The sequence below is a fragment of the Hyaena hyaena genome, unplaced genomic scaffold (genome assembly GCF_003009895.1).
Source record: "Hyaena hyaena isolate Hyena2069 unplaced genomic scaffold, ASM300989v1 scaffold_103, whole genome shotgun sequence".
NCBI classification, from domain to species: domain Eukaryota; kingdom Metazoa; phylum Chordata; class Mammalia; order Carnivora; family Hyaenidae; genus Hyaena; species Hyaena hyaena.
In genome coordinates, this window is record NW_024080735.1 from 2,007,381 (window position 1) to 2,021,633 (window position 14,253).

At 46.6% G+C, this 14,253-nt stretch overlaps 1 protein-coding gene across 1 annotated transcript in view; it reads left to right on the forward strand.

Annotated features, from left to right (window-relative positions):
* DNAH14 (dynein axonemal heavy chain 14) overlaps positions 1 to 14,253 on the forward strand; it is a 293,617-nt gene that overhangs the window by 206,857 nt on the left and 72,507 nt on the right. Inside the window, exons 61-62 of the mRNA XM_039235797.1 lie at positions 3,730 to 3,824; positions 7,360 to 7,519. Coding sequence (XP_039091728.1) covers positions 3,730 to 3,824; positions 7,360 to 7,519 — 255 coding nt within the window. The remainder of the gene's footprint in view (positions 1 to 3,729; positions 3,825 to 7,359; positions 7,520 to 14,253) is intronic.

Below are 14,253 nucleotides of genomic sequence, written 5' to 3' on the forward strand. Positions count from 1 at the left end.
CCCCCCTCCGGTGAGAGCCGGGCAGGAGTCAGGTCGGTACAGCCATCGGCCAGGAGCCCCCACTCTTCCGGGCTGCCGGGTGCACCTGCTCAGAGGACGTGAAGGCAGAGCTGTGCGCGTCTCCCACGGGCAGCGGTTTCTCGAGCAGCTCCATCAGGGCAAAGGCACATGTAGGCCTGTCCCCGCCATCTGCGTGCCTATTTGTAAGTTACACACACGAGCCCCCATGGCTAGCGGGCGTCAGTCAGCACCCGGGGTGGGGGTGCATCACGAGCCGCAGTGGATGTGAACACACATCTCAGATTAGATCGCCGTGTTCATGTTAGGCCGTGGCAGTGGAGTGGGGGGCCTCGTGCACAGGACAAACGAGGAGCAGCCACCCCTCCTGCCTCCAGGTTCGTGTCCCCCAGGCTCCCCTTCTCTCAGGAGCCTCCAGGACACTGTTTGCTCTGAGGGCTGGCTTACTGCACACTCGATGGTGTGAGCGAACCCCCTTCCTCGCGGGCGCACAAGCAGACGTCCCGGCCACCCCCTGCCAGCCCTCCCAGTGGGGCCTCCCCCCTCCCTCGGGCCCTGCCAGGCATGACTTCAGGCTCTAGCCTTCCAGCTGAGAAAAAATGGACCTAGCCGAGTCCGTGTTCTGGGCTCTGCGGTGCTCCGTGTCTGCCCCAGCACAGGGCAGCAAGGCCCCGGGCAGGTCGCAGTTGTACGCCGGATGCTGACACGGTTTCAAAGGTGTGTGTTTTAGAATCTCAAGTTACTCGTTCACAATTCAACGTAAAAGTACTTATTAAGAAAAGAAAAACATTAAATGAAATACAAAATTTTTAAAGCTGAGAATTATTACAAGCATCACAAAACCTAGAAAAGTAACATAACAATGTTGAGTAACTGCCTTAGGTGCCCGAGAGGCTTCGCCCGCACTTTCCACTGCAGACTGAGCGGGTCCCCGCTTGAAAATCGGGGTGTCGTTCCTGTGGGGTGGTCGGCACAGCTCACAATAGTGTGGCTTTCATCTTTGCTAGTTTAGGGCACTTTCCTTCCATTTCATAACTCGTCGCTGATGACGTCATGAATATTTCTAATGTCTCTCTCAATGGGTGTAAGCAAACTCGCATTTCGAGGTTTCTTGGGCGGTGAGTAGTTTTAGATGTCATGTGAATTGAAGGCATTCGTTACCAATTTTCTACCAATGTATTCAGTTGTTTTCTGATATCTGTTTCATGAATGTCACTAGTTCTTGTAAACTGCACCAGAGCCTGAAATTTTCCAGTGTGATTATATGACGCCTTCTTCTTCATGAGCTGGATTATCAAACAGACATGAGCCAGATGGTTACCTAAATGTGTTTTTTCCTCTTAATAAACTATTGATTTTGGTATGACCTGAGAATTTTCATCGCATCTTGCTTGTGATTCAATATAATCTCTATGGATTTTAACAATCACTTTTGTGTTATGGTCTGCAAATTTCTGTCTTATTTATTTATAAATAAAAATTTTAAATTATAAAATAAGGCACCTTTCACATATACCTGTGTAAGGAACATGTAATTTCTCACATTTTATTGAGATATCCCAAAATGTCTTTTTTAAATTAATTAATTAATTAATTAATTTATTTATTTATTTTACATCCAAGTTAGTTAGCATATAATGCAACCATGATTTCAGGAGTAGATTTCTTAATGCCCCTTATTCATTTATCCCATTCCCCCCTCCTACAACCCCTCCAACAACCCTCTGTTTGTTCTCCATATTTAAGAATCTCTTATGGTTTGTCCCCCCCCCCCGTTTTTATTGTGTTTTTGCTTCCCTTCCCTTATGTTCATCTATTCTGTGTCTTAAAGTCCTCATATGAGCTAAGTCATATGATACTTGTCTTTCTCTGACTAATTTCACTTAGCATAATACCCTCTAGTTCCATCCACATAGTTGCAAATGGCAAGATTTCATTTTTTTGATCACTGAGTAATACTCCATTGTGTATATCTATACTACCTCTTCTTTATCCATTCATCCATCAATGGACATTTGGACTCTTTCCATATTTTGGCTATTGTCAATAGTGCTGCTATAAACATTGGGGTACATGTGCCCCTTCGAAACAGCACACCTGTATTCCTTGGATAAATATCTAGTAGTGCAATTGCTGGGTCATAGGGGAGGGTCATCTGATTTTAATTTTTTGAGGAACCTCCATACTGTTTTCCAGGGTGGCTTTACCAGTTTGTGTTCCCCCCAACAGTGCTAAAGGGATGGTCTTTCTCTGCATCCTCACCAACATCTGTTGTTTCCTGAGTTGTTAATGTTAGCCATTCTGACACGTGTGAGGTGGTAACTCACTAAGGTTTTGATTTGTATTTCCCTGCTGATGAGCGATGCTGAGAATCGTTTCATGTGTCAGTTGGCCATCTGGATGTCTTCTTCGGAGAAGTGTCCATTCATGTCTTTTGCCCATTTCTTCACTGGATTATTTGTTTTCTGGGTGTTGGGTCTGATAAGTTCTTTATAGATTTTGAATACTAACCCTTTATCTGATACGTCGTTTGTGTGTGTTTTTTTCAATTTCTTTCATAAGCTTTCTATAGTTTTCAGTGCATAGATTTTTCACTTCTTTGGTTAAATTTATTCCTAGGTACCTTATGGGTTTTGGTGCAACTGCAAATGGGATCGATTCTTTGATTTCTCTTTCTGGTGCTTCATTGTTGGTGTATAGGAATGCAACCGATTTCTGTGCATTGATTTTATATCCTGCAACTTTGCTGAATTCATGGATCAGTTCTAGAAGTTTTTTGGTGGAATCTTGGGTTTTCCATATAGAGTATCATATCATCTGCAAAGAGTAAAAGTTTGACCTCCTCCTGGCCGATTTAGATGCCTTTTATTTCTTTGTGTTGTCTGATTGCCGAAGCTAAGACTTCCAATACTGCGTTGAATAACAGTGGTGAGAGTGGACATCCCTGTCTTGTTCTTGACCTTAGGGGGACAAAAACATCTTTTTTTTCTGACAAATTTTTTATAGATTTTTTTAAAATTTTTAATGTTTTATTTATTTTTGAGACAGAGCATGAGAGGGAGAGGGGCAGAGAAACAGAGAGATACAAATCCGAAGCAGGCTCCAGGCTGTCAGCACAGAGCCCAAAGTGGGGCTTGAAACCACGAATGTGAAATCATGACCTGTGCCGAAGTCAGAGGCTTAACCGACTGAGCCACCCAGGTGCCCCCAAAACGTCTTCTTAAACACAGTCACTATTCTGCAAAACTTAGGAATTCTGATGCATTCTCTTTGCATAACCTCCTATCCAGAAAAGCAGAACATGAGTGGCAGATTAGAGTACTGTGTGCTGCATTATCCGGAGTTGCCACGTAGGCATGAACTTCCACTTTGAGTAGGTGTCGGTGAGAACCTGACCCCCCACTTCCAGATAAACAGAAGGACTTTCCACAGAAAACCCGGGTTCTGGATGTGTATATTGCCAACCTTGTTTCTCCTCCGCTACCTGCTGTCAGATAAATTGCTCTTCCAACAGGACCTCTGGCCCAGTACCTCAGGTCACATGACCAGGAAAGCTGGGGCAGGATCGGTAAAAGCATTTGGAAGTCATTCCAACCCGACACAGCTTTTGCAATAACTGAAGTATACAGAGAGGTGACCATGCACGGCGTATAAACACTTCCATGCAGCCCTGTTCATTCACACATCCATGGGGGTTTCTGACCTTTGCAGAAAACCGCCAGAGAGATCAGGAGCGTGCTGCCTGCTCTGGACAAGGCCACCATGGCCCTGAGTGCTCTGGATAGAGCTGACGTCGCCGAGCTAAGGTAATGCACCTCAGTTTGTTCTGAGTCGGGAACGCTCAAAATGAAGCATAAACACATGGTAGAAGTTATGAGTCTGTATTCAGACATTTTCAGATCGGGTCCCATCCTGGCTCCTTTAGATTGTGCACTGTGTGTGTCACCCCCTGCACCTTCTCCGTGCCCTGAAGGCGCATTGGTATCTTTTGTCGCCTTGGGAAACTGACTGCCAGGTAAACTGCATGATGCACTATTGGTCATGAACCGAATCCCCGTCTGAGACCTAAATGTGCACCCGGGGCGTTGTGTGCCGTGGACGCGGTCCCACAGGTGGGGAGTTGGCGCTTGTGGGGCCACTGCCCGTGCCCAGGAGGCCCCCGCCTGATGCAGCAGCGCTGGTCGGGGCCCCGAGGTGCCCCTGGGGCCCACTGCCCTGTGTCCAGGCCCAGCCGCCTGGCATGCGGGAAGGCCAGGAAAGACAAATGCAAAGGGTCATATGAGGAGAAATGAGAAGCGCCGAGGTCTGAAACCTGACCCTACGTCTCTAGTTCCGATCTTCGGCTGAGATGCTCCCAGAGAGGCCTGTGGCCAGCAGACAGCAATGCTGTCTGCTCCAATGGCTTCCATTTCCCATTATTTATGGAAAAGTAGAACATGTAGTTTATTTTTTTAATGTTTATTTATTTTTAAGAAACAGAGAGAGTGTGGGCAGGGGAGGGGGGCCCACAGAGAGAGACACAGAATCAGAAGCAGGCTCCAGGCTCTGAGCTGTCAGCACAGAGCCCAGTGCAGGGCTTGAACCCACTAACAGCGAGATCATGGCCTGAGCTGAAGTCGGATGCTTGACCGACTGAGCCACCCAGGTGCCCCAGGTAAAGTAGTATTTCAATTAAGAAAGCAGGAGTGAACCAATCCACTGTGATATTTACAGCATTATTAACTCTGGGGATGAGAAGAGAGACAACAGATGAGGGGCCTGTAATCCGTGTGACTGCGGAGAGAAGAGCACACGGTGCCGGGAGGCTGGTCCCCACGGCTGACAGTCATCCCCATGGCTGACATTCATCCCTGCAGTTGACATTCATCCCCGCAGCTGACAGTTATCCCCGCGGCTGACATTCATCCCTGCAGCTGACTTTCATCCCAATAGCTGACAGTCAGACACAGAGGGAGGGAGGGAGGGAGAGACAAGCAGAGCAAAAGACACTCTTGACTTCGTTGAACTCTCTGGCCTCGCTCCCGGGAATGCATTCTCACAGGTTCACTCTGCAGACGTGCTCAGTGCCCTGCAGCCCGGCCCGGTCTGGGCGCTGAGGGTGCGGTGGTCTGGGCGGCGCGGTGGCCCGGAAGCGGAGAACTGCATGAGATTTGTACGTGAACCAGGCGGGTGTCTGCAGGAGGGATGGGAAGCACCAGAGTCTGGGGCAGAAATGTGCCTCCTGGGTTACCCAACGCCTGGATGGCTGTGGCCTAAGAGCGCAAGGGGGTAGCCTGGGTCAGGTGGGACAGTATCCATGCCCCGGCCTCCCCAGTGTCACCCCCTGCACCTTCTGGCCGTGTCCCAGAAGTCCTGTTCGCTTGGCTTTTCCCTGGCAGAGATTCCCAAAGGAGCCCAGCCCAATTTACTGGTAGCCGGGTTCTCGGGGCAGGTGCGAAGGGGGCTAAGCACACAGCTCTAGTGCCAGGCTTCCTGGGTTGGGACCCTGGCTTTCTACTTATAGGGCTGCTCTGTGCCTCAGTTTCCCTTTTATGCAGCGGCAATGACAGGTTGGATGAGTTGAAACATGTGAAGTGCCCAGAACGGAGTCTGGCTTGAGGCAGGCTTGAGGCAGGTGCTCAAGTCACTTCAGTGCTGACAGGTGTCCTTGGATCCATCAGTCCCTCCCCCTCCCCCAGTACCGCAAACCAGCCTCCTTGGGACTCCTTCCTCGTGCCTTGGCAGGGGGTGGGGGTGCTTGTCTAAGATTCTCCCTTGTGATGTGGCTACGGTACGGTTCTTCAATCCCAGTGCCAGGTAAGCGGGAAGCCTTGTGATATGATCATTGTTGCTGTTCTTGGGATGTGCGGCAGAGGCGCCCAGCGGACCCCAGTCCAGTACGTTCTGGGAGTAGCAGTGTGCAAATGAGGACCCCGTGACAGCACTGACCTTTGCCGACTAGCAGCGTTAGCCACTAAAAAGAGAGAGAGGCAGTAGAAAATGCAGATTGCAGCAACTTACTGCTGTAGTAATGAGGCTTTACAGCAGATTGCTGTGCCAGTAGGTCTCTCTTGGAATCAGATATTTGTTTCTGGAAGGTGACATGTAGGTGAAACTATAGTCAATTCAATCTATTTTCTCTTTAATTTATATTAAAATTTTATAGATAATACATTTAATGTCAACCTGACTCTTTTCCTATTATGTTTGCTTTACAAAGAGGCAGGGGCGCCTGGGTTGAGTGTCTGACTCTTGATTTTCAGCTCAGGTCATGATCTCACAGTTCGTTGAATATGAACTCTGCGTCGGTCAGCATAGAGCTTCCTCTCTCTTTGCCCCTTCCCTGCTCATGCTCAGTCATTCTCTCTCTCTCAAAATAACTAAATAAACATAGGTAAAACTGAGGAAATCTTGTTTTTGGAGCTCTCATTTCTCCTCTGTGGACCTTGTCTCTCTCTCGCTAGTTCCTCTGTAATGATCATTCTCATACTGAGAATCTCAGAAAAGCAATCTGATAAATTAGTTCTAAACAAAGTGTTAATGATTTAGTTAGTTAGTCCTGAAAAATATCTGTTTTAAAAGGACACTATAAAAGAGAACAAAGATGAATCTCTAATGATGAAATTTAAGGCAGGGTGACCTTCTCAGTGACCCCTGTAGACAATGTTGCCCTCGTAACACTGGCTTCGTTGCCAGCCTTCTTTTGGGAAGTGATGGGGGGAGACCCACTACCACGATGGACCTGCCCTTCCGTTCCCAAGTCCCAAAGGCTGTTGATTAGCAACTACCACCTCATGTCTTTTCACCGAAACTCGCTCCCTATGACTACTGTCCTGACCCCTGGCTCTCTGGAGTGTCCCCTTCCCGTTTCTGGTGCAGGGGCCTGTTGGCGGCCTAAGACACTGCAGGAGGTGACCTCTGATTAATAATCATGTTATTAACCACCCAGGAGGCACCCCTCCCGCCCGGTATTATTTCAGTGATTTCACAGTGGAGACTAGAGATCAGGATGAAGAGAAGTCAGACGACATATTTAAGGGGAGGGGTGGGCTGGTTTCTGTCACATCGTCACTAGCACCTGACATGGGACAGGATGGGACGGGAGGGTTCTGACCCTGAGGAACGGTGCCCTGAGCGCATTCACGCTGCTGAGAACCACCCTCTCTCTCGGTGGCTCTGCATATTTAGGTTTCGTGCATTTCGTCTTCTGAAAGCAAAAGTACCCATACATGGAACCCGACTGTTTCAAGGTCCCCAAAGGGAAGTCGCATGACAGTGCCTGTCAGACATCTGTGGGCACTGCCTGCTGAGACAGCCTCGTGGTTTCCGTCGCGAGGCTGATGGGGTTCCCTCCCGCCATAGGGTGTATACGCGGCCTCCCGCCCCCGTGCTGATGGTCATGAACGCCGTGTGCATCCTTCTGCAGAAGAAACCCAACTGGGCCTCGGCAAAGCTGCTGCTCTCAGAAACCGGTTTCCTGAAAAAACTGGTAAACCTGGACAAGGACAGCATCCCCGACAAGGTGAGAGAGTTGGTGCCTAATTAGTGCATGACTGAGGCGTTCTTAGTCCCTAGTGTTGAACTTGGCCCCATGCGCTCCACCTGGAAGGCGGTGGTGCAGGTGAGCGATGAGGGGGCAGCCCCACACCCACACGCAGCGGGTCAGCCCACGCCGGGACCAGCAGTGCGCACCCCAAATCGGAAAATGCTCCGTCTGAGAATCGCTGTAAGGAGAGACGGGCCCCCCGGTGGAGGAGGTCTGCCGGGTGGATGGCACCACACCAGGAAACCGCAAGGGGTGATTAAAGCGGCGGATTCAAGTGTCCGAGATTTTTTTTAGTTGAGATATAGCTGGTGTGTGATATTGTACTGATTTCAGGTATACAGCATTCCATGTTTGTCCCGGCATGGAATGAGCACCACAGTATGCCTAGGTATCATCTGCCCCACACGTAGTTACACAAGTATTTTTTCTCATGATGATAACTTTTAAGACCTACTCTAACAACACGGTATTGTTAACTATGGTCCTCGTGCTGTGCGTTACCTCCCCAGGACTTACCTTATAACTGGCAGGTGGAGCCTTTGACCCCTTTCAGCATCCTAACCCCCACCTCTGACAGCCACCAATCCATTTTCTGTAAGTTCAGTGTTTTGTTTTAGAGTCCACATCTAAATGAGGTCATCTTTCTTGGTCTTATTTCACTTACCGTAACGCCCTCAAGGCCCAGCCATGTTGTCACACTGGAAGGTTTTCCTTCTTAATTATGGCTAATACTGCGTTGTGTGTGTGTGTGTATCACATTATATGTGTATGTATGTGTGTATATATATATCACTGTGTGTGTATATATCATGTTATGTGTATGTGTTATGTATATATCACATTATATGTGTGTGTTATGTATATATCACATATGTGTGTATATACGTATATCACATATATGTGTGTATATATATCACATGTGTGTATGTGTATATATTACGTGTGTGGTATGTATATATCACATATGTGTGTATATACTTATATCACATATATGTGTGTATATATATCACATGTGTGTATGTGTATATATCACATTATATGTATGTATATATCACATGTGTGTATATATAATCACATTATGAGTATGTATATATGTCACATATGTGTGTATATATGTCGCGTGTGTGTATATCACAGTATATGTGTCTGTGTGTTTATATATCACATATATGTGTGTATATATATTTATATATCATGTTATATATGTGTGTGTGTATTTCTTCTTTATCTGTTCATCCATCAACGGACACTTAGTTTGCTCCCATGTGGAATTCCCATTCCACATAGGAATACATATCTCTTTTCAAGTTCGTGTTTTTGTTTCTTTTAGATAAATACCTAGAAGTAGAATTGCTGGATCATATGGTAGTTCTATTTTTAATGTAATTGAGGAGCCTCCATACTTTCTTCCACAGTGGCTACGCCAGTTTGCATTCCCACCAACAGTGGAAAGGGTTCCCCTTTCTCCACATCCTCGCCAACACCTGTTATATCTTATCTTTTTGATACTAGCCATTCTGACCAGTGTGAGGTGGTATCTCATTGTGGTTCTGATTTGCGTTCCCCTGATGATGAGTGATGTTGAGCATCTTTTCATGTGTCTGTTGGCCATCTATGTGTCTTCTTTTGGAAAAAATGTCTATTCAGATCCTCTGCCCATTTTTTAATCAGATTGGTTGGGGGGGTTATTTATTTATGTTTTTTGTTTTTGTTTGGTTTTGGTACATTTTGTTTTTGTTTTTTGCTATTGAATTGTAGGAGGGGTTTTTTTATACATTGGATATTAATCCTTTATCACATATGTGGTTGGCAAATATTTTCTTCCACTCTGTAGGTTGCCTTAACATTTTGCTGACAGTTTTTCTTTACTTTGCAGAAAGTTTTTAGTTTGATGTAGTCATATTTATTTATTTTTGCTTTTGTTGCCTGTTTTTGGTGTCAAATCTAAAATCATTGCCAAAATTGATGTCAAGGAGCTCACCACCTGTGTTTTCTTCCAGAAGTGTTATGGCTTCAGGTATACCTCCAAGTCTTTAATCCATTTTGAGTTATTCCTGGGTGTGATGTGAGCTAGGGGTCCAGCTTCATGCTTTTGCACATGTTTCTCAACATCATTTATTGTAGAGGTTGCCGTTTCCCCCATCATACAGTCTTGGCTTCTTCAACATAAGTTAATGAACCGCATGTGCATGGGCTTATTTCTGGACTATCTGTTCCATCCCATGGGCCTGTGGTGTGTCTGTGTTATGCCCGTACACTTCTGATCACCGTAGCTCTGTAGTATGTCCAAAACCAGGAAGCACAATGCCTCTAGCTTTGTTCTTTCTCAAGACTCTTGGGGTCTTCTGTGGTTCCATATACATTTTAGGATTATTTGTTCTATTTCTGTGAAAAATGCTCCTGGAATTTGGATAGAAATTGCATTAGGTCTGTAGATTGCTTTCGGTATTACAGACATTTTAACAATATTCTTTCAGTCGCTGAGTGTAAAGTATCTTTTGACTTATTGTGTGTTCTTCAATTTCTTTTATCAGTGCCTTATAGTTTTTGGGGTACTGAAAGGTCTTTCATCTCTTTGGTTAAATTTATTTCTAGGTATTTTATTCTTTTGTTTTAATGTTCATTTTTGAAAGAGAGAGAGAGAGTTGAAACAGAGCATGAGCAGGGGGAGAGGCAGAGAGAGGGAGACACAGAATCTGAAGCAGGCCCCAGGCTCTGAGCTGTCAGCACAGAGCCCAATGTGGGGCTTGACCCCACAAACCGTGAGATCATGACCTGAGCCGAAGCTGGATATTCACTTGAGCACCCAGGCACCCCAAGATATTTCCTTTTCGATGCAACTACAGATGGGATTGTTTTCATAATCTCTCCTTCTGATGGTTCACTGTTGGTGTATAGAAATGCAACTGAATCTTGCATATCTCGCAACTATAATGAATTTATTTATTCTAACAGTTTTTTGATGGAGTCTAGAGAATTCCACATGTAAAATCATGTCCTCTGAAATAGTGACAGTTTTCCTTCTTCTTTCCCGATTCAGATGACTTTCATGTCTTTCTTGCCTAGTTGCTCTGGCTAGGACTTCCAATACTGTGTTGAATAAAAGTGGTGAGAGTAAGCATCCTGATCTTAGAAGAAAAGCTTTCAACTTCCCACTGCTAAGTATGATGTGAAGGGGGGGCTTGTAATGTACAGTCTTTATTATGTTGAAGTATACCCCAGCTCTGCCCAGTCTGTTGAGAGATTTATTGTGAATGGATATTGAAGTTAGTCAGATGCTTCCTCTGCATGGATTGAGACGATAATATGATTTTTATCTTCATTTTCTTAAGGTGGTGGATCACATTGATTGATTGACCTTGAACCATCCTTGCCCTTGGGAATAAATCCCACTTGATCATGGTTTATGGTACTTTCAATGGAAGAGGGAATTCAGTTTGCTAATATTTTGTTGAGGACTTTTGCATCATTGTTCATCAGGGATATTGGTCTATAAGTTTCATTTTGTGGCATCCTTGTCTGGTTTTGGTATCAGGGTAATGCTGGCCTCATAAAATGAGTTTGGATGTGTTTCCTCTTTTTCTGTTCTCTGGAAGACTTTGAGAAGGATTGATGTTAATTCCTTTAATGTTTGGTAGGACTCACCACTGAAGCCAGCTGGTCTTGGATTGTTTGTTGGGAGGTTTTTCATCACTGATTCAGTCTCCTTACCAATAATTATTCTGTCCAGACTTTCTATTTCTGCATGATTCAGTCTTGGTAAGTTGCATGATTCTAGGAATTTATCCATTTTTTTTTTAATTGTCCTATTTGTTGGTGTTCATGGAAGTCCCTTGTGACTCATTTGTATTTCTGTGTCGTCAGTGGTAATACCTCTTTTGTTTCTCGTTTTCTTCTTTGGGCACTCTCTCTTTTTTTCGTGGTGAGTTAGCTACAGGTTTTTCACTTCTGTTTGTCTTTTCGAGAAAAACAGCTCTTTTCAGTCTCTGTGTCATTTATTTCTGCTCTCGTTTCTGTTGTTTCTTCCTTTTGCTAACTTTGGACTTCACTCGTCCTTCTTCTCCTAGTTTTTGGGGTTACATATTGAATTATAAGACTGACTCTCAGGTCGTAGCAAATAGACTTCTTTCACTGAGAGGCTGGAAACTTTTCGGTGGCCCTTCTGTGCGCTGGGCCCCAGGGTGGGCGAGTCTGCACGAGCCCTCTCAGGACAGTTTCCCAGTTCGCTCTGGCCTGGTGGGTCTCATGAACGGAAGCCCTGTGGGCTTTCAAAACTAGGTGTTTCAGGGATCTTTTCTCAGGCACAGGTCTAAAATGTTGAGGTGCCAGGGGCACTTGGGGGGCTCAGTCGGTTAAGCTTCCGACTTCAGAGCAAGTCATAATCTCACGGTTCGTGAGTTCAAGCCCTGCATCGGGCTGTGTGCTGACAGCTTAGAGCCTGGAGCCTGTTTCAGATTCTGTGTCTTCTTCTCTCTGCCCCTCTCCCACTCATGCTCTGTCTCTCTCTGTCTCTCTCTCTCAAAAATAAACAAACATTAATTTTTTTTTACTTAAAAAGTTGAGGTGCCAGATGTGGGGTTCAAACCTGCTACTTTTCAGAGAGAAGCTTGGGCTTGTGAGTTCCCTCCCAACTGTGGGTCACCATGCCAAGAGGGGAGGGTAGAGCAAGATTGCATCTTAGGGTGTTTAGAGAACATCCGCCTGATGTATAGGAGTCATTCAGGTCACATTTGGGTTTCTTTTGGAGGTAACTGTTCCGTGCATGGTTGGAGATCCAGTGTATCCGCAGGAGGAGATGAGTGCGGGATCCTCCCACACCACCATTTTTTTTAATGTTTTTTATTTATTTCTGAGAGAGAGAGACAGCGTGAGCAGGGGAGGGTCAGAGAAAGAGGGAGACAGAGAATCAGAAGCAGGCTCCAGTCTCTGAGCTGTCAGCACAGAGCCCAATGCAGGGCTCAAATCCATGAACCATGAGATCATGACCTGAGCTGAAGTCAGACCTTAACTGACTGAGCTACGCAGGCGCCCCCCACACCACCATCTTGAACTAGATCCCTAAAATGTATTTTTATTTGCGTAAGAAATGTTCATAGAACAGCATGTACCAGAAACCATCCTGAACACTCACAAAATATTACTTTGTGCTGGAAGAGATGGGGGTCAGATTGGGGCATAGCACAAATTGAAGAAATTGAGGTCGGCTGGATGCCTAGTGAAGGGCTTTGCTGGAGCAGATTTCCTTCAGAACAGTGTAGGTTTCCTGTAGGATTCACGGAGCCTGAGAACAGGGCCAAAGCCCTGAGCAAGTCTTGGGCTCAGGGCCCCGGGCGGGCGGGGGCCCCGCTGGGCAGTGGGTCCTGTGGGAGGAGGAAGGGGGCCAGCAGATGGCAGGACATGAGCCAGACGCCACCGGTGCAGCCACAGGCGAACAATGCCCACGGCATCCGAGGCTGGAGGCAGCAAGGCACAGAACCACCCTCCGGGTCCCCCAGAGAGAGCGCTGGCCCCCCTGGACCTGGACGTCAGCTTTCTGGTCTCCAGAAACGTCAGGGAATAAATTGCCGTTGTTCTCAGGCACCCAGTCTGTGGCAGCTGCTAACATGCTCCCAGGAAACGAATAGAGATCTTGGGCCCACACGGTGGTCGCTGCCGTAGGAAAAACCTGGAAGTACGAAGGCGGCTCCGGAAGCAGGTGGCGCGAGGAGGCAGAGGCGCACCCGGACGGGGACTTTACGTGCGGGGGACGCGTGGGCGGACCTGCAGACGCCCACGTAGCCCTGTCTTTGATTTGTTCAGTACCATTTGTGGGGTACCCTTCCGAGGGACATTACGAGATATCATGGTAGGTTACACGAGCAGCCCGTTCCCTGGTGTTACAAGGTTTACACGCCATGGGTAACACAGACCTCGAATAGCTAACAGCATGGTTAACCGTGGTTAATTAATTCCTTAGAATGATGATCTGTGCATTGGGAAATACAGGTACCGAATGGACAAGGTGAATATTTTTAGCAGAGTCTTACTGTCGATGTCCATATTATTCATGCGTTAATGTAACAACCACTCCCTCTCTGAAGCCTTCTTACTGAAATGATTCCCTGTGGTTTCATTTAAGTATATCTTTCAAGCTAACATAATAGCTCCCGTCAAGAAACTGTTAAAAAACATGACAGTATTCGAAGCAATAATGGGAACACAGTAGTAAACTGCTGATGGGCCCCCTGCCATCTAAATTACGTAGCAAAATGGCTCTGTCCTCCAAGAGGACATGTCTGATTGGGAATGAAGACAAAAGGAATGTCGGTCCGAGAAAGATTTCATTTTGGTCACGGCCCCCAAAGTAGGCGGGAAGTAGCATGTGCCCAACTTGAAACAAGGTCGTACCATGGAGATGTGGTGGCTCTGTGGGCACGTGACACGGATGAGCTGGAGAGTGTCCTCGCTGAGCCTCGGTGTCCCCAGCCGCACTGCCACTGCTGGCCAGACAGATCTTTAAATAGGCGCCATGCCCCGCAGACACCCCTCTCGGGGTCAGGGGCTGGGGGGCTGGTCTTACCCACTCACACCGCAGGTGCACAGGAAGGAAGCTTCAGACCTTGCAAGCTGGAGGAAGTTAACCTGGTTTATTTTTGTGTTAAAATGGAGTTCCTGGGGTGCCCGGGGGGCTCACTTCGATGTCTGACTCTTGATGTTGGCTCAGGTGATGA